At 36.5% G+C, this 25,587-nt stretch overlaps 4 protein-coding genes across 6 annotated transcripts in view; 2 read left to right on the forward strand and 2 right to left on the reverse strand.

The window, feature by feature from the left end:
- LOC106137323 (uncharacterized) overlaps nucleotides 1-7,819 on the forward strand; it is a 29,966-nt gene extending 22,147 nt beyond the window's left edge. For both annotated transcript variants that reach the window (XM_060945510.1, XM_060945511.1), the window contains exons 4-9: nucleotides 2,449-2,537; nucleotides 2,873-2,988; nucleotides 3,251-3,436; nucleotides 3,659-4,699; nucleotides 4,787-4,912; nucleotides 5,596-7,819. In XM_060945510.1, coding sequence (XP_060801493.1) covers nucleotides 2,449-2,537; nucleotides 2,873-2,988; nucleotides 3,251-3,436; nucleotides 3,659-4,699; nucleotides 4,787-4,912; nucleotides 5,596-5,744 — 1,707 coding nt within the window. In that variant the 3' untranslated portion in view covers nucleotides 5,745-7,819. The remainder of the gene's footprint in view (nucleotides 1-2,448; nucleotides 2,538-2,872; nucleotides 2,989-3,250; nucleotides 3,437-3,658; nucleotides 4,700-4,786; nucleotides 4,913-5,595) is intronic.
- Nucleotides 7,820-9,025: 1,206 nt separating this feature from the next.
- On the reverse strand, nucleotides 9,026-11,447 carry LOC106135496 (ubiquitin-like FUBI-ribosomal protein eS30 fusion protein). Its single transcript, XM_013335816.2, has 5 exons — nucleotides 11,314-11,447; nucleotides 11,039-11,123; nucleotides 10,545-10,710; nucleotides 10,014-10,107; nucleotides 9,026-9,130 (listed from the first exon to the last, which is right to left on the reverse strand). The coding sequence occupies exons 2-5, from the start codon at nucleotides 11,111-11,113 to the stop codon at nucleotides 9,073-9,075; spliced, it is 393 nt and encodes a 130-aa protein (XP_013191270.2). The 5' UTR covers nucleotides 11,114-11,123; nucleotides 11,314-11,447; the 3' UTR covers nucleotides 9,026-9,072.
- Nucleotides 11,448-12,652: 1,205 nt separating this feature from the next.
- Nucleotides 12,653-14,441, forward strand: LOC106135687 (dehydrodolichyl diphosphate synthase complex subunit Nus1). Its single transcript, XM_013336055.2, has 2 exons — nucleotides 12,653-13,116; nucleotides 13,457-14,441. Exons 1-2 carry the CDS (start codon nucleotides 12,813-12,815, stop codon nucleotides 13,918-13,920), a joined length of 768 nt encoding a protein of 255 aa, XP_013191509.2. The 5' UTR covers nucleotides 12,653-12,812; the 3' UTR covers nucleotides 13,921-14,441.
- A 452-nt stretch (nucleotides 14,442-14,893) lies between these two features.
- LOC106137242 (arginine/serine-rich protein PNISR) lies at nucleotides 14,894-22,862 on the reverse strand. 2 transcript variants are annotated; one of them, XM_013338053.2, is made up of 12 exons: nucleotides 22,360-22,862; nucleotides 21,887-22,007; nucleotides 21,328-21,489; nucleotides 20,540-20,652; nucleotides 20,139-20,305; nucleotides 19,303-19,455; nucleotides 18,860-18,965; nucleotides 18,545-18,610; nucleotides 17,669-17,748; nucleotides 16,308-16,446; nucleotides 15,393-16,232; nucleotides 14,894-15,012 (listed from the first exon to the last, which is right to left on the reverse strand). In XM_013338053.2, the coding sequence occupies exons 1-11, from the start codon at nucleotides 22,658-22,660 to the stop codon at nucleotides 15,415-15,417; spliced, it is 2,226 nt and encodes a 741-aa protein (XP_013193507.2). In that variant the 5' UTR covers nucleotides 22,661-22,862; the 3' UTR covers nucleotides 14,894-15,012; nucleotides 15,393-15,414. The 2 variants fall into 2 exon arrangements, with proteins under 2 accessions (XP_013193507.2, XP_013193499.2); XM_013338045.2 differs by having other exon boundaries at nucleotides 14,894-16,232.
- Nucleotides 22,863-25,587: the final 2,725 nt, after the last annotated feature.

The following is a 25,587-nucleotide window of genomic DNA, read 5'->3' on the forward strand; positions in this document are numbered from 1 at the left end:
ATTATAAGAACGAAGTTTATATTCATGTAATTCAATATAATTTTATTGGTTATCGATCTCTTATTTTACACATATATTAACATTAATTTGATAATTCATACCTGAGAACAATTTTTGTTTATCTGAGAACGAAAATATTTCGTGGCGATAGATCTATTTATTAGGTGATACAACTTGATGACAAATATAAATTTTGGTAATAGAAAATATAGTTCCCTTTTACAAATAAGTATTACATATGGGTCTTGTCTATACAACCATGTATGTAGGTAGTAAGACGTGTTTAGTCTAGGAATAAGCACGTTGTTTCATCACAGAATTTACTATAGTAGGTACTACAGCAGTTGCACCGTAAAATGTTTACAAACATGAGGTTATTCAGTTTCATATGTTTTTGAATGTACTTACTTTTTACATAATACTATTATGAGCAGCTTTTTTATATATTGTAGTTATTAATCTCAGTCCCATAATAAAACCATACAGCTGAATGTGGCCTTTCAGTCTTTGCAGGACTGTTTCCTGCCGTTCTTCAAATAATTTGGTGTTTCAAATTTTGTAGGTAATTATGCATTGCTTGTTGCATAATTTTGTTCATATAAATTCATAGTAAAAGTATTATTTTCTTGTAGATCTCTTTTTTAATCCGAAGTCATGCACCGACCTTGTTTCTACACGTGGTCGATGGAATCTGGCAGTCTAAGTAAACAGACAGTATATTTTTTTTATGGCCAGATTGAAAAAAATTGCAAATATAAATGCACATTGGAATATTCTGCTTGTTGACAGTTAGATAATGAATAAATTGCAAAAAATATAGGTATCATGTCAGTTTCTTCTTGTCACACCCACCCACATAACTTTCCTGAATACATCTTAAGCTGATGGCAAAAAAACTGGAATCTTAGTTTTTCAACCCATTGACTGAAGTTATAAGATGGTGTTTTTCAAATATTTTGCATTTCAAAGGCAAAAAAACTATAACTATAGTAACAGATATCTGAATCTGAATTTAGGGATCTCTGAAAGTCAACGACAGCGAAACATGATTCCCTGCGCATACAAATCAAAACAGAGGTCAGGTTTCACTGCAGTGTATGTTGGCACTACTTAATTTATTTAGTTCATTGAATCTTGATGTAGACCATATAAACAAGACATTCCTTATTAAGACTGCACTCTAAGCGTTTTTTTACATAGTTTCGCATACAAGTGAAGTGACTCAAAAATAACGCTCGAAACTAGCAACGAAAAAAATCATCTGACCTCGAATTGTCAAAGTGTCAATTTCAATACCGCCGGTAATAATTAGCTACTTGTAGAATACTACGAAGAACGGGTTTGTCAACAAGGTCAGTGGGCCGAGAGAGCATCAGACGAAACACTGGGAAATATAGATACTTCCTGTTAGGGTTGCCATGCATCTCAATTTTTCCGTCATCATCTTATAATTGTCTCGTTAACTTAGTGCGCGTGGAATTTGGAATGATCCATATCAAAGAATTCAACCACCCTGTACATTACCGAGATACCTACATAGTTCGTATGTATATCTCCGCGGGTTCCACCGTCACAGAAAAAGATGGTGTCCCTTTGATTAGATCGCTATGATTGTGTGATAGTTAGATTCAGAATATTGATCACCTGCATAGAGTTTGTCATAGTTACACTAAATCAAGAGCGGATCGTACTTTTACGAAAAGTTCAAAAAGATCCCGCTCCGAAATCTGACAAAGAATGCAATGCAACTGCATCGGTACTGTATGTATAATAATTTTGGATTATAATGAGAAGGAATAGATACGCCGTGTGTAAAAACCAGTCAATTTACTTTAAAGTAAATGAAAATTGTTAAGTACATACCGGGTATGTACAGATAGACATGGTAAATTTTTTGTTATATTTTTATTTTGTACGTTTTTATCAGATAGAGAAGAGACTATTTGGAATTATTAAATTGGCAACCCTACTTTCTGAGAAGTAATAAATTGAAGGTGACACTCGTAAATTGTATTGATTGAACTGTTTGACTGTATTTTCGTTTATGATAGATAATACTTAAACGGTTTGATTAAGTTTATGTAGGTACTTATCGTTATAACTAATTCAGATAGCCACGTTCACTTGTATGACCTATTCCAGTCTTTTTGAGATTGTTGGCTCTGTCTTCTTCGTAAGGAAACGTGATCTTAATAGGCAGTACAGGAGAGCTTGCCGAGCTCGAGTATTTAGTATCAACGAAAAGTGTTACGTTGTCATGTAGGTATGAGATGCAAACCAATTTCTCTTAATTGACGATCGCAAAGACAGAGCAAAGTGCAGAGAAAAATGTCGAGAAGCGAACTCTGGGCTTGAAATTTGACGGCTAAGTTGCAACTTGATCATTGGAATCGGGGTTAATAATATTCATTTCCCGAACAAGAACAATAATTATTATATTTGTTGCAGATTTCGGAATGCCAAGTGGCCCCGGTGAATTCCCTGCTGGCAGGCTTCTATCTACTAGCCGGGCCATTCGTCTCAGCTTTAGCGAACATGTAAGGTTTTCCTCATGTTAGGAATTAAGAAACATTATGATACGGAATTAAGCCGCATTGTTAATGGAAATCATTTGAAAGACGTCAACTTACTTGATGTCTTACGTACTTACCTATGGTTAGGATTTTCCTCGTAGTTGTAATGAAAGTTTTGCACGTTTTCCTTGTGGACCAACTGTTAGGTATGTACCTACTACGAGTTGTGCTATTAGGAACACCAAACTCGGATGGCACAACAAGTTTTGCAAAACTTTCGTTACAACTACAAGGAAAATCGTTTAAATTTCTATAAGATAAATATAAGAAGAAGATGTATTAATTTCCTTTTATTTTAGGTATGGGTTCAGAGTAGTCACCGTGGTAGGCAGCATACTAGCAGCGGCCGCCTTCGCCCTGTCTTTCTACGCGACCAGCGTCGAATACCTTTACGTCGTATACGGAATCGTTGGTGGTAAATATCAAACAAAAACGTCATACTTGCTTGATAATCATACTTTCAAAATATACTCGTAAATACTTTTGGTAACTCTTGATGTGGTCTAAACTCTTACCTACGGGATGTAGAGCTATGAAGGTTGACCTGTATGGTGACAGTCTGTTTATGGGAGAAGGGCTATACAAGACCCACCACCAAAATTATTACCTAAAGGTTTTCTAATGTCTAATGTCAGAAGTGCAGCTAACACTCATTCTAACTGCTATGTTTTTCCCAGGAATTGGTCTTTGCATGGTGTACATGCCAGCGGTGCTGACAGTCGGGTTCTACTTCGAGAAATGGCGAGCCCTCGCGACGGGGCTGGCGCTGTGTGGCTCCGGGGTCGGTACCTTCGTCATGGCGCCCCTCACTGACGCTCTCAACGAAAACTTCGGCTGGAGGCTCACTATTGTTATTCATGCTTGTAAGTTTTCTAATTTACTTAAATTATATTTTTTTTAAGATATTAAGATGAAAGTTAAGCAAAAGGACAGTCGAAAGCAGTTGCTTAAGTTATAAGATGTAGGACTTTACACTACACAGTATTTAGGTATATTTCCTGCCGTCTGATACTCTACTTCTTTTTTAAAAGCTGGGTCTCGTTTGAATGACTTTCGATAGGTAAATTTGTTTATTCTTGTTGCAGGCATGTTGCTGTTATGTGTAATCTTCGGAATAATGTTCAGGCCCATCCGTCCCATAAGAGTTACGCTCACTGATCAAACGGAAGAAGAAGATATGGCTCGTCGTCATGAAGAAGCTGTTGAGAAACTAAATTCAATGCTCAAATTACAGGGCAAGCTAGACTCTGGAATAGCCATCCCGGTTGATATGAGATTCAACAAAGTCAACCCTCACACATGGATGGGCGTCCCCAGCAATACTCATTATCCAACAGCCGAGGAAGTCTTCCGTGGTAGCCATACCCATATCAGCAATGCGCAATTTGGAAGTCGCAGATCTTCAGCTAACGCTGGAGCAATAAAAACTCACAAACCTTTGTTTATGACTACTCCAGTAGCCGAAAAAGACGAGCAAGAAGATTCTAACAGTAACATCGATAATACCGAACCCCCCACTGCGCCTCTGATTGGGTCAACCGTCAAAGTACTACCCCCTGAACCAATTAAACGCCGATCGCATATGGACCTCGTAGCTAGACCATTGTATAGGGATGACATATTTTTCGGTGCTAGTTTGACTAGGCTACCCCAATACACATCACGAACATCTTTGGGCTATCATTTGGCCGTAACTCATGTTCCAAGCCAAGAAGATAAGAAAGAAGAGAAATCAAGAAAATGCAAGTTCTGCCCTGTGGCCGTGAAGCGGGCTTTGGCGACTATGTTAGATGTTAGTCTGTTCCGTTCCCCTACATTCGTGATCCTCGCTGTGAGTGGATTTTTCACAATGTTAGGATTCTTCGTACCCTACATGTACGCTACGCAAAGAGCGAAGGATAACCATGGAAGTGAGCTTAGCCAGAAGTGGCTAGTTTCTGCGATTGGAGTGGCGAACATTATTGGACGTATCATGTGTGGCCTGGTATCGTCAATGCCGAAGGTGTCACCTCTGTGGCTCAACAACATCGCGGTGTCGGCTGGAGGAATCGCAACCATGATCAGCGGACTTTACTACCATGATGTTTACCAGTTCGGATACTGCGTGGTGTTCGGACTTGCAGTTGGTATGTTTTCCATTAATCTTGTTCTGTGGTATTTTTTACTATGGTAATAATGAGGGTGGTTTAAACAAACTTTGTTTTTATTTTCAGCATGTTTCGCGTCTCTTAGATCGATCCTAGTGGTGGAATATCTGGGTCTGGAGCAACTCACCAACTGCTTCGGTCTGTTCCTTTTATTTCAAGGACTAGGTGCTTTACTCGGTGCTCCTATAGCGGGTAAGTGAATATGCGACTTTCTTCATAAGAAGATATATTTTTCTTTTTTCGGAATGTGTCAGGAAAAAGTTATTCAATGTACCTACTGACTTCCAACCCGCAGTAGCAGTGACCAATAAATATTACTAAAATAACGCAAAATGGCGAAAAGATATGTAAGGATACTTCGTCAAGTTAATTCTGGTAAAACTATCAATAAGATTGATAGAGGCTAATCAACAAATGGTTTGCATAATAGTTGGCGCCCCTTTATCTCATGTCCTTTGCAACTACGGGCGCAGTGCCAAATTCCTGCCTTCGTGCGTACACCCGCATAGATGAGTTGGACAATCATTATGCCTACTATTATTGTTGATAATGCGAATGTGCTCAATGAGTTCAGCTCTTAATGAACCATGCTAATGTTACTTTAATGTCCCATGAGAGGATAATTACTTAGATTTGCAGTTCTTGTTTATATCTTTTTTAAACTTAACACGTTAGTATTGATTCAGACAGGTATTTTGTACTGAGTCACGTTCAACAAAATTCATGGCGGACGCTGTAGACCGGAGAAAACAAAAAGAGACATGTTGAATTCGGACTTCAACCAGACAACACTTGCAACAGAATGAGAGTCACACTATGAACAAAACGAGATCTTTTAGCGTAGTTATTATAAGGTACTTACTTCTTTCTTACAGGTTTCATCATGGATCAAACGCAGAGTTACGACATTACTTTCGGTGTGTCCGGGGCATTCCTTCTCATCTCCGCTTTGATGTGCTTCCCGGTCGACCGCATCAGCAGGTGGGAGAAGGAGAGGAACAAAGAACTCCCACAGAAGGTCTGATTGGTCACCGAAGAACCATTGGACCGCCGTGATACCAAACTGTTTAGGGTTGAAACAGACCGGTGCCAAAACTCCAGTAAGTTAACGGCAAACTTCCGAATCACCAATGTGTGGGAATGTTTTTGACTGGAATTCAACGTAAAGGTGGCCGAATATGTTAGTTACTTTGAATACCAGCCACGAAACTACATCGGTAGTAAAAGTACCCCTTATTATAAAATGTTAGTCAAGAATATGAATCGTTGATAATGAAAAATATATTGTAATTATTAAAATGATTGTTAGTAGAAAAATACTTGCCTTGAATATGAAATTAGGAAGTAGAAACATTCCCAAAAAGTGAATTTTTGACAAAACTGCTATGGATTGAACGTAGCCAAGGCTCAGTTAAGTCAGATAAATGCATTTACCTAGAATTAGAAGAAAAAGTACAAAGACTCGAAAGTATGATAGAATAGTTCGCAGTTTTGTTGAAGGCCCTCAGTACCTATAAGATGAAGCCAATATGTACTTCATTTTTTACCTACTAAGGCACGTAACTTATATAAACAAGTTGTGCAAAAATAAGACTCTTGTTATACTTATTTTAGTTTGTAATATAGGTTATTGCATGTGGAGTGCAAGTGTGTTTTTATACGATGTAACTTTGAATGTGTGCCTTATAAAGTGATATATAGATTAAAAAAAGATTTTTACTTTTTAAATTTAAAATTGTAGCTGGCCAGAAGTTCCAATTTATTGTACTCTGTTAGTGAATTTAATAGTGTCCATGTGTGGGTTAATATAATTTTAACTTAGAATAAGTGCTACAACAGTGGCTGTGGTCTTTTTATGCTAATGTTGAGAAATCATAGTCGACATATATTGTTTTCATTCATAAACTGCATATTTCTATATCAACTACTTACAATTATCATGCTTCATCGACAATAATAAATTGTCAAATTTAACGTTTGTGGAATTGGTTTTTATTTTATTTACAAACTCAATTTGTTTTTGATCACTATTCAGCGTATGTTTTAGTTATGTAATATTTAAAATCAAAATTTATTTCATTAAGAATTTAAAAACATTTTCAAAGTAGGTAGATATATAAATATTACTATAATAGGTATTTTATTATTATATAATAATTCATTACCTCATAATAAACTTGTTTATTAGTCTGTTTCTGATTCAAGAGTGAGACGAATCTGGTCATATCTTGTATATTTATTTCGAATGTATTTATTCGAGGGTTTAGGAAAGTTAAAGTTTAGAAGGTATACAAACAGCTTGAAGTTGGTATAGATCTATTTAGTCCGTGGTTGTACTAAGATCAAAGGTCATTCAAGTCATAAATTATTCATTTACCTAATTACGTTTTCAAATATTGGATAACATAGCGACTATGATTTTTATGTTGAAAATGACTCATGATGCCACATTGCCAAAAAGTGGGCAAAAATTTAAACTCAATAAGTAATTAATGTTATTAATGCAATCATAATAAGTTAGTCTGTAGCAAAGTCTACTGAGACCTATATAGAGATTTATAGTCACATAGATATCTGTATCCTATTCGAAACGCAAAAGCATCTTATGCGACAAATTTACAGCACGCAGCACAATATATTTACGGCAAATTAATGAATTATTGTATTTATTGTTTTATGAATATGCTAACAAAATACGGTTGGGATTGTTGTGCAAGATTGTAACGAAAATCGTTTGCAAGGGCATCTGCTGCCTTTTCTCGAAAGGTTTCGCGGTTTTTATAACTGTCACAACTTTGGACTTAATTTACGAGCAAACAAGATAAACGATATCGTTACACGATGTTAAATCGTTTACAAAGCGTTCCACTTCCTCCCAACACAAATAATATAAACTGATAGAGAATCAACAATCAAAGGATCTTAAAAAATGACGCCTGAGAAATCTGTGTTTAATTGTACATTTTATATTATGTACTATGTTTCGTAAGTACATACCTAAATATAATTCTGTACAACAATAGCCCATAGAAATCGGAATAATATAAGACAATATTATTCACATAAGCCAATTATGAAAAATAACAATTTTGTTGACTATTATTTTGTTTTATTTTAACACCATTACATTTTTATGAGCAGTTTCCTTTTTTGCCTATCAATATTATACTTTACTATCGCTCTTCTGAGTAGATACCTACTTTTAAGGCATATACGGATATATCCTCCTATTTTCTATCCTACCATCCTAAGAGATGTGATAAAAAAAATTCTTTTTGGCTTTAGTCCCAGTTGCATCCTCACCACTCTGGAGAGGAGCCCGGGGTATGCCTTTGGATGGATGCAAGATTGGGTGAGTCAGGTTTTTACACGAAGCGACTCCCATCTGACCTCTGCACCCTTTGCAGAGGAACCTAACCCGTTATCGATCATGGTTACACATCCAGTCGCCTGAATGTGCAGGTTTCCTCACGATTTTTTCCCTCACTGTAAGAGCATCGGTTACTATTTAAACTAACGTACATAATTTCTTAAATAGTCATTGGTATACGGCCAGGTGGGATTCGAACCTGCGCCTGCGCCATTTTAACCGGGTACCTACATTGAAATCGACAAACATTTTAACATAGGGTTGTTTAATATGCAGAACCTAAGACAGACGACTTTCATTCGTATTTAAAGCCATTAGAGAAAATTTGGTGCCACTTTTCAAAGTGGCGCCAAATGTCACCTAACAAAGTGGGGACGGACTGTATAGTACTAAGTACTCTGTGCTACCTACCTCGGGGTTGCCTGTGTACTGCTTTCCACAAATTTTAATAAAAGGTAGGTAAGAAACTATTGAAGGAGGAAGGGAAAGGAATAAATGGGGAAGTGTGAGCAATAGTTTTTTTTTTAAATAAAGATATTTAGCTAATTGAAAGAAAGTAACATAACAAGGCATAGTACAAATTACTGCATTAACCCAACTACATTACCGACTATGCCACTCGTTATTAGATGTCGCTACGCTAACTACATACATACTATTTGATAATAGATGGCGCTTACTATAAATTGTTAGGTATTGGGTAGTTTGTAGTTTGACCTGTAGCAAATGCTTACATTTTATGGTCTCTTTTTCATATCTACGTTTCATACCCTCCATTGTCCTGTAGCATACTTCAGTGTATGCTAAATGGTTTTGACGTGAAAGATAGATAAACAAACACTTTCCCACGTATTACTAGTAAGTATGAATATTTCCAGCAGATATAATTGTGGTGCGCGCAATCCATGTTATATTTAGAAATAATAAAACTGAAATTCGCAAACAAGATGTTATATTTGCATTTTATTTACATAGTCATATCCTACGAGTTGGAGTTGGGTCCACGGCGGCGGCCGAAGGTCTGCACAACATTTACGAATCTGAAATAAAATGAATAATAAATTAAATTCAAATTATACAAAAAATTTTACCTTTGGTGCTCTAAATAAGTGTGACACACATAAATAAAACAAACACAAAGCACAAAGGGAACCTTCTTCAAACCAAATCTTTTAATCAAATGAGTAATTCAGTCTCACTACATACGACTGAATGCATTACAGCATCACATGGAAAAGATTTGGGGTTTTTATAAACTGGCAAATATGTTTTTAAAGCAACAAAATTAGTAAATGTAAGACTTATTTATTATTACTACATATTATGACTGAACTCTGAGTAGAAAATGTTGGCTTTGCCTGGGCCCTTAGGGACAAAGACATGATTATATGTGACAGCCTCCGTGGTGCAGTAGTAGTGTGCCTGATTGTGACACCGGAGGTCCTGTTTAAATCCTGGTCAAGGCCGTAATGAAAATGAACTTTCTCTGATTAGCCTGGATATTGGATGTTTTATTTATAAACAAAATATAATTTAATTAATATTGTGAAGTTGACGTTGTTGAAGAAAATGCTGCAGTGCAGTTTGTTACCGCTTCTTCTGCACTGATGCCTTGGAAGCGGCAGAAAACTTAGTTTTAAGTAATTTATTTGACATCAACCAATGTTGTTAAACCATACGTTATGACAATTATTAAGCAATATATAATATAATTATATAGTATCTTATAGTAATGAATAAAAATTTTCAATTTGAATAGTATGTGTTGCGTTAGTATCTCCTAACACAAGTATCATACTTTCTTAATAGCTAACTCAATTCGTGTAATCAGTACCATACACTTCTATCAAATGGAATATTTGCACTATTTCAGCTACTATTCATACTGTATTGAGGAGAATATTTTAGCAAATTGTAACAAACCTTCTGTTGTATTGGATCCTACGCTTGGCACGGCCGGTCTTCTTCTTCTTCTTTTGTTGTTTCTCAACTTTTGGGGTCTGCCCCTTTACCTTACCTGAAAGCAAATTGTAAATAACATAACAAATAATAACAAAGTAAATTTTCCATTTAACTTTAAGTGTTAATGTAAGTTTAGAATGTTTTTTAGTTTAAAAGACACAAATGATTGGAATTGCTGTTATGGCTAAGTAATAAATTTGATTTAATTTAGTAATTCAAGAAAGCTAAACAATTAATTTTTATTTATTTATTTATGTACACAAAATTATATACAGAAGCATTTATTACAGTAATACTCGTACAAAGGTGCTACTTATTTCAAAAGAAATCTCTTCCAGTAGACCCATGAGAGGAGAGATTAATTTTGGAGCAGTAACAATGCTGATGGACAAAGATTATATTTTGTAATCAAATGAACGAGCTTACTTCAGAAGCATCGAAATCTATATGGAAGGGGATACATAAGAAAACAAAAACAGAATTTCAACTCACCAGCACGAGCCAAAGAACCGTGCACTTTACCACCAAGCAGTGGTACTGTAAGGTCAAGTTCAATGGAGGACAGCTCAGAAACCAAGTGGCTGTCTTCTAAGGGAGCACCGGCTAATGACAGGGTCAGATCCGAAGCATCTGTGCCAACCAGGGCCCGGAGGCGGTCCTGAAAATTACAAGCAAGGGCTCAGACTGCAAACTGATTTGATTTGGTTACTACTGGAAAAGAAATAACTCGTAATGGATGATTATTGCGGTCTGCTTTACATTGAACGATACCATGTTGTTGGCAGAACATAACCTAAACTATTAAGATGTTATTAATTTTTCTATTTCATCAACTGCTCCTAAAGCTAAATAATCCTTATTAATGAGTAAAAACTTTTATTGTGTCAAAATGAATAAAACACGGCCAAATAATAAAATGTTGTACAAAATGATTACAACGTATGGAAAACAACATCGTATTTTTCTAATCAAGTTTCTTTTCTCACCTTAACTTGACCAATGGTCTCTTCGCCATTGACGTCCAAGACGTGCGTCGACTGTCCTCTGATGTGCAACTGCATTTTGCGGCTTCTGAAAGAAGAAAATTGATATGCACGGCGTGGTTTTTCGATAAACTTCGAACACAACACAAATCTTAAACTGATTAACACTTTTAATTATACTTAGTATTCAAATACAAGAAAAACATGATAATTAGATACTTCTTACAAAATTTTAAACAAGAAATAGTAAAAATAATTAAATTTCTCAATAAACTAACCTATTCAGCCAATTCTGACAAGCAAAAGAAAAAGCAACATAAATGGCGGCGTATGTACGGTAGGGTTGGTAGTGTTGCCGCTCGATTCGATTGTCAAAAGTCAAATGTCAAACAATATTATCGATAGTTTTGTTAATTAAAAACAAAAGTAATAACTGATTTTGGTATATATTAATAGTTAACAGAACCATGTTAAAACTTGCAAATCTTAACTGGGCAATTGAGCATAGATACCGAACACTTGTATACCTCGCGAACAAGTCATTTCCTACATATAAATATATGTAAGTATATGTACATAAACAGCTTTAATTTATATTCTGTAATTTTAAAAAAGCTGTTAATTATATTTAGAATATACCGTGCTATTATCAAATATATTATAGCTTGACACAAAACTTTTTTTTAAATATTATCAAAATTAGGACTAGTGCTGTGCCGCAGACTTCATACGACTCTAACCGACTTTAAGCTGTGGCGACAAGTATACGCCACTCGTCACAACATCCAATCAAACAACTACTGTCAATCATCGCGAAGAAATTGACGCTTTCACCCAATAGCATACAATATATAATATATAATTATATATACAACCTCCGACACAACATCGTCGGAGCCGCGGTTCCCGAGGCATAACACCTAGCCTGGCGGAAGATCTTCCCTTTGGTGGCGGTCGAGCCGAATCATTGCTCCCGCTACATACATACATAAAATCACGCCTCTTTCCCGGAGGGGTAGGCAGAGACTACCTCTTTCCACTTGCCACGATCCCTGCATACTCCCGCTACAAAGCGATCAAAAACAGTTTTATTACTGTGCGGTGACTAGCAACCAGCGATTATATTTGCATCCGATCCACAAAAAAAGTGCTTAAGGCTCGTGCAGCGACCGACTGGATGATGTGTCTATTTAAACGACACAGAGCAGCTTGGCCGCGAGCGACGTGATGACTAGTGATCGTACGACTAAGTACAAGAAAGGTCTCGTGCAAGTTGGACCTCTGTCGTACCGACTGGATAAAACGTGTGTAATTTAATCGACGCAGTACAGCGTGCACGCGACCGATAACTAGTCTAGTGGTCGTACGATACATGGCTGTCCTAGTTGGTATTACTCAGGTCGTACGAAGTCGGCGGCACGCGTACGAGCCCAAAAGGAAAAAATACATCGTGTTTTTTTAGCATTTTTACGGCCATGGATACATAATCACTTTCCTGGAAAAATATACCTCGTTTATGTTTAATATAGTAGGTAGTGATCGTGTTGATAAAAGTGTATTAGGTGGATTTTTACCTTTACACGTCATTTTGTTGGTAGCATTGATATTCCACCCGCGAGCTCGTGATTGGCTGTCATTTTGGAGCGGCTGACTGGACCGATTGTCCGTGTCTGACTGATCTTTTGGTATCGCTTTGGGACACGGAGTTTTGTTGCAATAAAATGATTAAATAGAAAATGATTAACGTCGTTTACAGCGGCGCTTTTAATGAATAAACATGCTGTCAAGATTGTTTCGTCAGTTTCTGTTTGCGTTAGTACACTGGGCTGTGAATATACTTGTTGCTGTTCAAAATGTTTATCAGCAATTCTGGGTGCAAAAGTGGTGCATTTCGTCTAAAAGTGAAGTGAATAAAAATGATATAAAAGTTATTTTGGAGAATATGCCAAAAATGAAGAAAAACTTGAAACATTTAGTGGTTCAAGCCGACACCGACAATCATAGTTTGAGAGACCTGGCGCGAATTGTGATTTGGAGTCTCGTAGCTGGGATTCCATTCGTTAGCTTTCACGATATTACTGGTAGGTAACCAACATTGATAAGGAATTTGATAAATTCAAAATTTCGTTCAAACAATAAACAACTTCATAATATTTTTTTAACACCCTACGCTAGTATGGGTTGGTACTTTAGTTCACCGTTTGATAATAGTATAGTTCATCATAACTTGTAATTCCAATTCATACCTAAGACCTCCCCTCTTTCCCTGAGGGGTAAGCAGAGACTACTTCCCATTTGCCAAGTTCCCTCGATTCAACTTTATTTTATCCACATTTTCTCTGTTAAATACTTCCACACAATGATGATGCAACTAGAATACTTCTCTGTGCAATTTTTTACCTAGAAATTATTTATTTTCAGGAGAATTAAAGGAGAATGAAGAAAAACTGTTTCATGAAGTTGAAAAATGCAAAAAAGGCATACCAGGTTTTATAAAGTGGGCTAGAATGCCAGATCTAAATGGTTACACCAATGGAACACAAGCAAATACCGTTACTGTGAATATATTTTCAAAAGATGATGGTCGACCCGTTATAGCTAAATGTATTCAGAAGATTGCAGAAGGAAAAATTTCTTGTACACAACAATCTAGTGAATTAACTGCACAAGAGTTTGGGGAGGTGTTATCAACATTATATCCTTGTATTCCTGATCCAGAACTGTTTTTGTACACTGGATCTTCTTGTAGCACACATGGTCTGCTGCCATGGCAAATAAGATTAACAGAATTTGTGCAACTTTCTATAGGCCATAATTTAAGTGTTGATAGCTATGTAGGTGCTTTGTACAAATATAACAAATGTGATCAAAGGTTTGGTAAGTAATTATAAACATACAATATTATAGGCCTAAGATTAATCAGATAAGATACATATATTTTACTATGAATTTGGGTGCCCTTTTTTGTTATTGGTAATGCTACTTTTCTGAACACAAAAATGTAATAAACCTATTCGTTCTCAAGAATGTGAATTCTTGGTTTAGGTATTATGCTATTGATACCTAAACAAGTCCTAGTAATAGCAAACGCTAAAATATAGCAATACTATTTAAGTAACTAAATATCCACATATAGGAGGCCTTTAAATTGATTTCTAGTAGTAGTAGGCACCATATTGCATTATTTCCTTATAATTTTATATCCATCCCTTTAATTGGAATTAGCCAAATAAAAAAATATATTTTAAGTAGCATTAAAGATAAAATGAATATCTTGGGTTTCTTTAAATGAATTGTGCCTAAGCCATGGCAGTTTTCACCTCAGTCAATAAGTGATTTAATGTAGAATTACAGTAAAAATTATAATTTATTTAATGTAATCTTAATAAAACAATGCTTCATGTTACTATTGTCTTTTCATTTGAGAAAGGTGATCATTATTCTTCAATGTCTTAAAGATCTTCTAGCCTATAGATATTTATTATATTAATTAAATGAAAAAATACTTTATTTTGGACCTTGAAACCTTTGTTTTTCTCATACATACATATAATCACGTCTATATCCCTTGCCACGTTCAGCTGTTTGGCTTTATGATGGAATTGAGATTCAAATAATGACAGGTTGCTAGCCCATCGCCTAAAAGAAGAATCTCATGTTTATAAGGCTATCCCTCAGTCGCCTTTTACGACATCTGTGGGAACGAGATGGAGTGGTCCTATTCTTTTTTTTATTGGTTCCGGGAACCACACGGCACGGCACGGTTTTTCACCAACAAATTTAAATCAACATGCAGATGATACTTAGATAATTTTAAACACAAAAAAAATATTTATTTAGGATAATGAAAACAAATGCTTGTGAAATAAAATTTATTGGAATAGGTAATGCATTAAATGGTTACGTACTTAGTGCACACTAAAATACTATACACAAACTTGAATATTTACACCTGAAGCAAGCAGAAACATCTCGACCTGCAAGAGAAAACAATAGGCAATTAAAATATGAATTTCACAATTTTTTAATAAAAGAAGTTACGGTTACTGAGTGGAAATAAGATATATAAATATTTAAGATATTTCTTATAGTATAAATCAAAACTTACAAAACTAACTATGGTATTGAATATGTTCATAAGTTTTTCTTACAATGACCTTTGTTTCATAGAAGACAAACAGAGCCTTGGTAAATTAGTATTATATTCAAATTACACATGTGTCGAAAGAACAAATAGTCTTAATTTATTCATACTTAATATTATTGGATAACTAAACATTGCAGAGAAAGACGACATGTGATGTGGCGAGTAAAAGTTTTAAATGTTCCGTACAAGTAAAATATAAATATGTACAACCTGTCGCATCTGTAACCTTGGTTCACCGGCGGTGCCTGGAGTAGCTGCCGCTGCGCGATCTCCGCCGGTCGTAGTCCCTAGACCGCTCATACCTATCGTGTCTGTCGTAATCCCTCCCCGACCTATCGTAGGACCTATCCCGCTTGGAACTCTCCCTGCCGTGAGATCTCTTGTCTCTTCTACGCGACCACTCTTCGGACCGATCGCGGGAACGCCTCCGTTCTGACCGCGATCCGTAACTCGCTGACCGTGATCTTCTACTGCGCTTCCTAGGTCTCTCTTCGTCAGACTCATCCCTATATTTATCTTTATGCGACCTCTCGTAATCTCTACTCTTCGATGATTTATGCTTGTCATAGTAATCATCTTTTTTCCTAGATTTGGATTTATCTGATTTTTCATAATCATCATTTTTTGATTTTGAATAAGAGTTCTTATCTGATTTGTGTGATTTGTCTTTCTTCTCTTTGTGTTTCTTCGACTTTTTCGCGGACTCGCTTGAACTAGAGCTCTTGCGTTTACGTTTCTTAGTATGTTTAATTTCAACTTTGGTTTCATGCTCACTTTCTGACGAGGAACCACCTGACGACGAAGAATCTGCTTCGGAATCGCTAGAAGCTATACTAGTTTTGTGGTTCTTGCTGCTGTTCTTTTGGGGAGAAGGGGTGTTATTTTTACTTTTTTTCCATTGCTCCTCTGTAATTGTTTCTAGTTTCCTAATACCATCTACGCTATCGTAAGATTTATGGTTCTTGTCTGGTCTTTTATCTTTTGAGGTTCGGCGTTCTGGTAGCTTCTCTGGCGTTTCGGATTCCACTGGCGGCGGTGTAGCTGACGATCCTAAAATTTGAAGATTTGTCGTAGTATCTACAGGCAAGATGACGTGGTTGAGTTTATGGTGGCGAGTGGACTTACTGGATCGACGCGGTCTCTCCGGCGTGGCTGCTGGCGTGGTGGGGTCATCTCCTGCTTCCCGCTGCTCTGCGCGACGGACTTCCGCTTCAATGTCGCGTGCTGTGCGCTCGAACTCTTGTCTCTTGCGTTTGATGAGGTCCTGGTGAACAAAATCCAGAATCAAGACAATTGATCTAATTGGGGATATCTCGGGTGGTTCGACCTAATAGTTCAGTATCAGGCCTGTTGAGTTTCATGTTAAAAAATTACATTCGTGTAGGCTTAATTAGATGATAAATTGTCATAATCACATAAGATAGGAATGACCTTTTATTGTTCATATTCAGATAATTTTATTCTTTGACTGTCCCATATAAACTTACATACATATATATCCAATAATGTGGTATAAATTAAAGTATAGGTTTAATTTTTCCTATGACTAAAATAAACTTAGTACCGTATGTGATTTTATTTCTACCTACGCAATCAATATTAATGAGTCAATATAAATAAATGTGACTGCTGAGAATAATGCAGAGTTCACAAGGCTCAACATGTACTCAAGTGAATAATTATTTTTTAGGAAACTGCATTATTTTATTATTTAAAATGGTATGTACAAACATCTATTATTACGTTTTCACAGAATGTTTTGTCACATGTTTATTGCTTATCAGAAGACGCGATAATGCAAGTGCACTCTTCAGTTAATACAAGACGGTACAAAAAATTAAGAAAAACTTTGTAAGATGTTCGAATGCAACTCGCGACCGCCTGTAATTTGTTTTCGCCATCAATTGCGCACATAAGGTGCGGTTATAATAATTCCGAATTAGAATGCATCACCGATGACAGATTTGTTTTTATCATACTACAGCAAAGAAAGTAGTCATGTTTGTTGTAGGAGTCTTTTATACATACTTTGGTTTCCTTTAACTTTTTTATTTAATTGGGAGATCAGATAATATTATACTTTGCTTGTATAAATATGTTAAATTTGTATGTAAGAAAAATTCTTAACTATTGATGAATGGTTTTACAACGAACATTTCGTGAAAATTAGCGCTTTTTGGCAGCTGCTTGTGTAACCATGGTTCAATCTGGATGGAAATATTACTTTTAACAGGTCCACGGAATTGGTCACAGGCGGACCCCGGGTTCCTGTCCAGGAAAAGTGCAACTATGAAGAATGCCAGGAGGATAAATATAGTGTTTGGTTTATTTCAGGTTGACGAAATGTTTTCCATTCTATCTGTATTCCTATATGAAACTATTCAGCTAAATACGGCTTTTAAGTTTATAACTATCGTTCCCTGTCTGGCCCGCAAGGAATAAAGACGTGAAATGTGTGTATGGTGTATATATGTAGTGTGTAGTACCTGCAATTGCTGGTCAGTAATATCGTTTTGGTCTTCTTCGTCGGCGCTGTCGTCGCTACTGCTCTCGTAAGCGCCCAGTCCTGCACACATACACTATACATAACACTATGATATAGTCAAAACCGCTGCATGACCTACCTTACCATTCTTTATCATTACGACCGAAGTTGACTGAACACTACCGCAACGCAAATCGAGTTAGTTTCTGTAGTAAAGTGTGTAAAAATTGACCAATCACAGCGCACCGTTTTTTGTGAACGTAAACGTGATTGGTCAATTTTAGAATTTTCACGCCACTTGCCCATTTTGATAAATTAATTAAATATTTTTTTGTCTAGGCTGTGTATCTATTTCTGCGGTCTTCTAAAATTTCCAAATATTGCTGCACATTTTGAGATCAATAATAAAGTTAATAACGTTGCAAACGGTAAATTAGGTCGATTTAGAGCGCAATATACAAATGTTTATAGTATAAACAAAATTCACATATATACATAAATTAATTTGAACAAGAACATCTATGAATCAGGACATTTTCTTACCAATTCTCCACAAAACACAATAGGGTGAAACATTGCCGATTTAAATATATCCCATTTCGATACTAATTATATTGTTGCGGTGTTTGCTGAAAGGGAAAGGTATTTGTGGACATCCGTGGCAGTTTGTTGCACAATCAGTTCTTTCGATTGTTTATTTATTTTTTTAAACTGCCATTTACGTCCTTGAGAACTATCTGGCAAACATTTCTTATTTGTTTGTCGTTTTCAAAATTCAGACACATCAAATATGACATTCTTTTTTTTTTTTTTTTGAGAATTAGGCATAGATCTGCGAGATAGTTCTACCCCATGACAAGTGCAGAAGGACACTTACCGAGGCCGCTGGCGATGGCGGCGAGTGCCTTGGACTTGCTTGCCTTCAACACGTTGAGGCGCGATGCTTTTACCATATAAATAAAACCAACATTAATCACACACCACATGTATTCAATCAACTGGCAACATCTGAAATAAGACTTTATTAGCGATGAAATAGGTATCACAATAGCACAGCACGTTTCTTGATCACAGATTAAAGACTAGAAATATTGTTACACGTTTTAGAGTCAGTACACGAATGTTTCTCGTTGTATAGGGTAATGTCTTGATCGACCGGCCTTTGGGTATAAGCCTATATGAGTTGAAATACCTTGTGCGGCGGTATACCGGGCCAATTCTTCCTGGCTCACCGTATGAATCTCTTGGTCGGTCACCTCTAGTAAGATTTCCGTCAATGTGCGACGGACGCTCAGCATCTGGAACGATAATTGTCAATGAGACAATGTTGCCCTAATTTATGTCTTAAAAATGCGTTAATCATCTTAAGATTCCAGAACAAGTTAAAGATAGTAAATAGATGTTTTCATTTCTATTAGTAATTTGTAGACCCTAAGCTGAAAATATAATCAGGCATACAATCCCTTCAACAGAGAACAAATATATCTTCACACCATTTCACTTAATTGAAATAACATACATTGTTCATGCTTCTTTCTGTGTCTCTTGACAGCAGTGTTTGAATTTGTTATTTACAAACAATATTAGAAATCTTTATATAATATTGGTATGGAAAAAGCAGTTCATCATACATACCACTTCCTGCATAATCTCCTCTTTGCTCTTCTTGACTAATTGCGGTTCGGGCTCCACTTGTTGCTCCTTCACAACCTCCTCTTCTTCCTCCTCTTGCGGTGGCAGCTCCTGATCAGTCTCCGCTCCCGCTTCCTCGGGCTCCGAGTCAGATTCCTATAAAGGTACAATTATACATTCATTATTTAATAGTACTTAAGAGAACCAAAGTCAATGCGTTATCAAAAAAAAATTACAAATATTCAAAACTCCTTGATCCTCCTATCCTTCTTAGTCTTTTGGTCTCAAAATCGGAACTATAATGTATTTATCCTTCAGGTTTATTAAAACAACACATCCTACTATCTCCTATCAGAATGTTTCACCGATACAATGAAATCTTGATCTCTAACAGATAATTGATAAGTTCAGATGGCAAATATTATCTCAACGTAATTCTGTTTAATTTTTATTTTTACTCACACACTGTAGCTTCATTATTTTGATATCTTTAGTGTTCTTTACCATTTATTTTTGCTCATTTTCTTACCAGTAGTACACCTCAGCGAATTGTTAATTTTTTGTAAATATTACCTTAGAAATAATAAATTGAATACCAAACGTTTACAATACAACAGGCGCACATTTTCTAGTGAATCCATGCAGAATGTAAAAGTCAATCAAGAGAAAGGCTAATAATAAACTTGGGATTCTTCTTTTAGGTGACTGGCTAGCAACCTGTCACTAGTTGAATCTCAATTCCACCATTACCGCAACAGCTGAATATCAATACAGCAGCCTTTCAGTTTTTTCGAATCTGTTGGTGAATTAGGATGTGCTTAGTGAATGTGAACACTTACAAATTTGCTCTTGGGCGGGGGCATGGGTTCTCCACTAGCTTCAGCTTTCATCCTCTGTAATTCCTCTTCTTCCAACTTCTTTTTCTGTTTCTCAGCTTCCTCGCGCGCTACCTTCTCTTGCTCCCTCTCTATGGCTTTTTGTTTTTCCCGTTCCATCTTCTCTAAACCTGTTTAAAATGCCAATATTTAATTTTTGCAGTTTAACATTGATAGTCTCAGTATGTTTGGTCAATTTTTCAAAAAATTTGAAGGCTTTAAACTGAAAAATATTTAATGATAATAACTACTACTGTTATATTTCCACTTTGTTCGGTATCCTCAATTTAAGACCATTGGCTTGCATATCATCTTGAAAAATGTATCTGATATTGTATAATAATGTTATGTTGGCATATTGTTACCTTCTCTTATCCAAGCAGGTAGCTGCCTTCGTTTTGCAGCGTCTATGGTGGCCGAGGGTCCCATAGGAGGCACTATTGGTTCGATAACCGGTGGTATCATTGCAGGTTTATCTCTGTTGAGTAAATAAATATAGGCTATTTCATTCGAAATTAAATAATTTATTTGCTGCTTTAAACACACAGCCAGTCAAAAACTGATGTTACAAAGAGAAATGAGGGAGTGATAAATTTTTAATGGCACATCTATGGTCAAATACATAAACTATCGCTGTTCTGTTTCACGTCATACAAAAAAACGTACGTTCGTCACCAAAAGCGAAACAGCGATAATATTTCGCGCAATAAAAATGGCGTCGCTCGTTCATGTGCGGGGGCAGGAACCAACAAAGTTAACAGCTAAAACTATCACAATGTTTATTATTACACGTAGTGTCAATTATTTAGAAACAATAACAGGACCACTCCATTTTTTTCCCATGGATGTCGTAAAAGGCGATTAATGGATAGGCTTACAAACTTGGGATTCCTCTTGTAGGCGTTCGAACCTATCACTATTTTGAATCTCAATTACATAAAACCATACAGCTAAATATGGCCTTATAGTCTTTTCAAAACTGTAGGCTGTGTCTACCCCACAAGAGATATAGACGTGACCATATGTATGTATGTACTTTTGTCTCAAGCAGACTAAATTAAGTCAGTGATATCATAACATACAGTGCAACAATGAATTTAAATTGTGAGAGCCCATTAAGGCATGAATACCTTCATTGGCCACTTAAGTATACCTGTTAGACCTGGAACTTCTTGATTTATGATCTCGGTTCTTGCTCTTGGAGCGACGGTCTCTGCTGCGACTGCTGCCCCGACTGTTGCTAGAATCCTGGGCCACTTGAGGCGCTGTCCAGTACCCATGTTGAAATGTTGGCGCAGGCACTCCGGTTGTGTAGCTAGAAGTGTGAAAATACAATGATTTAATACTTCTAACTAATATTATAAAGAGGTAAAGTTTGTTTGTGTGTACAGCCTAATGAAAATTCTTTTACCATTAAAACATACATTATCTGTGGGTATTTTCAGCGATGTAGCATGGGTGAAGCCGTGGCAGGCGGCTAGTAGTACCTACATATGACGACATTACTATAACTTTGAAAAATCTTAATCTTGCTCTTCCTTAAAATCAACCTACATTATAATAAGTTATTTAGGAAAACAAAGGATGTTGAATAAATCTTTAAATTTATTAAAAAGACACATGACTTTTAAATCATCAGCTGTGGCTGACTGTTCTTTCTACCATCAGATTGAGATTGATTGATTAAGAGAAGGTATTTTAAGCATTCTTACCCGGGCATTGGTGTAGCCCCATCAGCTGGCATAGTATAGCCATCCATCATTGGTGCCATTGCTATGGTCGAATCTGGCACCATTTTGGAATCCACTCCGCCAGCACCAGGCCATCCCCAACCTGAAGGGTTTTAACATTGATAATATAAGATTACTTCCAAATTACACTGCAGGTAAGTCTGCATTTATTATTGTTATCCCTTTCATGAACCATGTTATGAGCCAATTCCAATGTCAGTCTACTGGGTGCTATAAAAGTGACACCCCATATGTTGCAAACAAATTTGGCTAAATCATTGTTAAATATCAATTAACACCAACTACAGCTTTTAAGGCAGCTTGGGATGGGATTATTTTGGCAGAAATACAAACAAATCACTTTATCATTTTATTTTATTTGGGAAACAAACAGTATCATTTCTATTTTCATTAAATATAATGAAAGCCTAGATGAGTATTAAAGTACTGCTTACCCCATTGATTCCAATTATTGTCCCAGGTGTTAGTTGAAGAGTTCCATTCAACTCCTGGAGGCGCCGATTCCGTATTATCCGGGTTTTCGACTTCCATCGGCGCTTCGCCCTCCTCTGCATCGGGCTTCATTGAAGGAGGCGGAGGTGCCGCAATTATAGCGGCAGCTTCCTTCATAGCAATCCATTGTTGAGCGAGAGCAGCCCAATCTACTGAATTTGAGTCTACATTTTGATATGCACTGGGATTCAGTGCCCATTGTGTCGGATACGCAGGGTTTGCGGCATCCTTGCCAGAGAACATTGTTGCCACTTTGATGTCTATTTACACGTTTTACACTTATTCTTAAACGTTTACATTACATTAATTGCTTAGTAGAGTTATTAAGCACCTTGGTAGTATGATTTTGCAACCATATTTAAAAGAAAAATGAAAAATTCGATCCTAAAATCTAAAATGTGTCCACATTTTTCAGTCAATGAAATGTAATTTTTTTTAATATCTAGCAGATATTTAGTGTTGCCAGATTGTATTGTACATAAATACCCCCGTGAAGTCAAACTAAACGCTGTGCTGTGTCTTGACTTCAGATTTGTCAAACCAATTTTGTTCTTGGTCTTTATAGTTACTGTTTACCTATAGAAAATTAAAATGTTTTTTTATAGCCTTATGATTACTATGAGATATTCAAGAATTATTAAATCGGGCCGAGTAAGAGGTGACTTGAACATAAACGACCACAGATAATTTATGTATAAGCCATAAGACAGATAGGACATTCGTTGGTGATTGATTGACTTTTGTCACTAGTGATGTGCAAGTTGAGCTATTGTCGACAAGCTAGTGATGTACCTATTTGATATCGAAAACTGCTGCTGGGGTTTTTTATGTATTGTACTTTTATTTTATTATTTTATAAAAATAAAACAAAGTTACATTAGTCATTTTTGTAAATCGTTATTTAGCAATAGATTTATTTTTAAAAGAGGATGCAAAAAAAAAACGTTAACATAGCTTATGTATGTACTATAGCTTCCTTTTCCCTTCTCGCCCCCACGTGTAAGCCTGGGCTAGGGTCTCTCACGCTGTCTTCGTCCGACATGGTCCGCTTTCCGTCATTTTCATTCAGTTTTGTTCGGTTCGCAGCCACATTGGCACATACATAGTCTTTTGCAATGTCACGCTAGGATCTTTTTACCTGGAGCCGGCGGTCAGGAAGCTTCCGCAACACGTCGCCATACTAGCATAGGCGTTTCTCTGGCAGTTACTACTTCTGCGGTCATTTAAATGGTCTTTAGACTTTAAGACTGAAGGCTTAACAATTTACATCTATCAATTTATATTTAATTCCGATAGTGAAGGGTGAAGGTCATACATTTTGTCACATAGTAACTTAAGTAACTTAGTAACTATGGTCATGTGATTCTTAGAATAGGTTCACTTCTTATCTTTCCCATGGATGTCGTAAGAGGCGACTACTTTTGTGAACTTTGGATTCGGAGTCGCCATATTTATTTTGAGTCAAAGCATGGCCAAAGATATGGCGGCATAAATGGCCAATAACAGCGTGCGACACTAGCGCTATGAGCATACATCAGAACTACAGAGTCCTGGGCCAGCAGGCCAATTCTGTTATTTGTTAACCGAAACAGATCGGCTGCGTTTCGCCTTGGTTACAGTCAAAGACTAAAATAATACTGTAGGAAGTTACAGTTGCGTTTGTAATGTCTGGTGAACGACGGAGTTAGTAAAAAAAAAATTCAAAATTTTTATTCATTATTATAGGAAACTATTATATCGCTTAATAATTGTCGTATGGTTTAACAACTTGGTTGACGTCAAATAAATTACTTAAAAACTAAGTTTACTGCCGCTTCCAAGGCGTCAGTGCAGAAGAAGCGGTAACAAACTGCACTGCAGCATTTTCTTCAACAAGCAAGTCCTTGTCTAACTTCTTGCTTCTAACACTACCTGCCAGTATTTAAGTAGCACGTGGGTTTGGTAGAATATACTCGTACGAAATGTTGTTCTTTCATAAAAATGTTTCCATCGTCATTCATGAATTGACAAGTGATACTTTTAGCTGGAGAGCTAGTGAACCCTCCGAGTAACGGTGTTCCTGTAAGGCTAGAAATTTGTAGAGTGATGATTCATAGCACACCAAGGCCAAAAATCATGACCTGGCAGGCATCTGCCCTGCACATCATCAAAACTTTTATTTCTTAAAATGTAAAATACATAGGAAAAAAAAACTTCAAAAAATAATATCATCTATTTTATTTATTGATAATTATAAAAAAAAATTGCCAGGCGATTAGAGTAAGCAAAAGTACCTGCCAGGTGCATCGAGAACTGCACAGTTTAGGAAGAAAAATAAACTTTCTTCTGTAAAGTTGAAATTTAAGTATATGTTTTAGTATATCATTTAGAAGAAATGTGTACAATGACAGGCGGTTCTGAACAGCATAAGACCTTGACAGGCGAAGGGAAAGATGCTAAGAACGTGCTAGTAAGAAGCGTTACGTAAATGCATGTAGTGTCAGTGACATGTAAGAAAGTTAAAAATTATAGATGCAATATACATACATACATATGGTCACGTCTATATCCCTTGCGGGGTAGACAGAGCCAATAGTCTTGAAAAGACTGAATGGCCACGTTCAGCTATTTGGCTTAATGATAGAATTGAGATTCAAATAGTGACAGGTTGCTAGCCCATCGCCTAAATAGAATCCCAAGTTTGTAAGCCTATCCCTTAGTCGCCTTTTACGACATCCATGATGTAATGGAGTAGTCCTATCCTTTTTTGTATTGGTGCTGGGAACCACACGGCACTCGTGGTATCACCGGCAGAATTTGTCTAAAGTCGCCACAAAAAAGAACAGTTATTCCACCCATGGGTTATTACACGCATACAATATTATTAATTCCAATAAGAACGACAGCCCGCGTTTGCCGCAAACGGTTCAAGTCAAAGCCGACTTTCGGCGCTACAGGTTACGGCGCTTCATCCACTGCGGGTAACGCAACGTGTGTTCGCGGTTCTACAGAACAATGTCTGTGGATAAAACTGAAAAATTAAGATTTTTTTTCTACGTATTTTTCCAGGATAAAAAGTATCCTATTTTATGCCCATGATAATAAGGTATAATTATACCAAGTTTCATCGAAATCGAACCGTTAGTTTTCACGTGATGCCTGAACATACAGACAGACAGACAAAAATTTTT

This window comes from Amyelois transitella, chromosome 8, assembly GCF_032362555.1.
Source record: "Amyelois transitella isolate CPQ chromosome 8, ilAmyTran1.1, whole genome shotgun sequence".
Lineage (NCBI taxonomy): Eukaryota > Metazoa > Arthropoda > Insecta > Lepidoptera > Pyralidae > Amyelois > Amyelois transitella.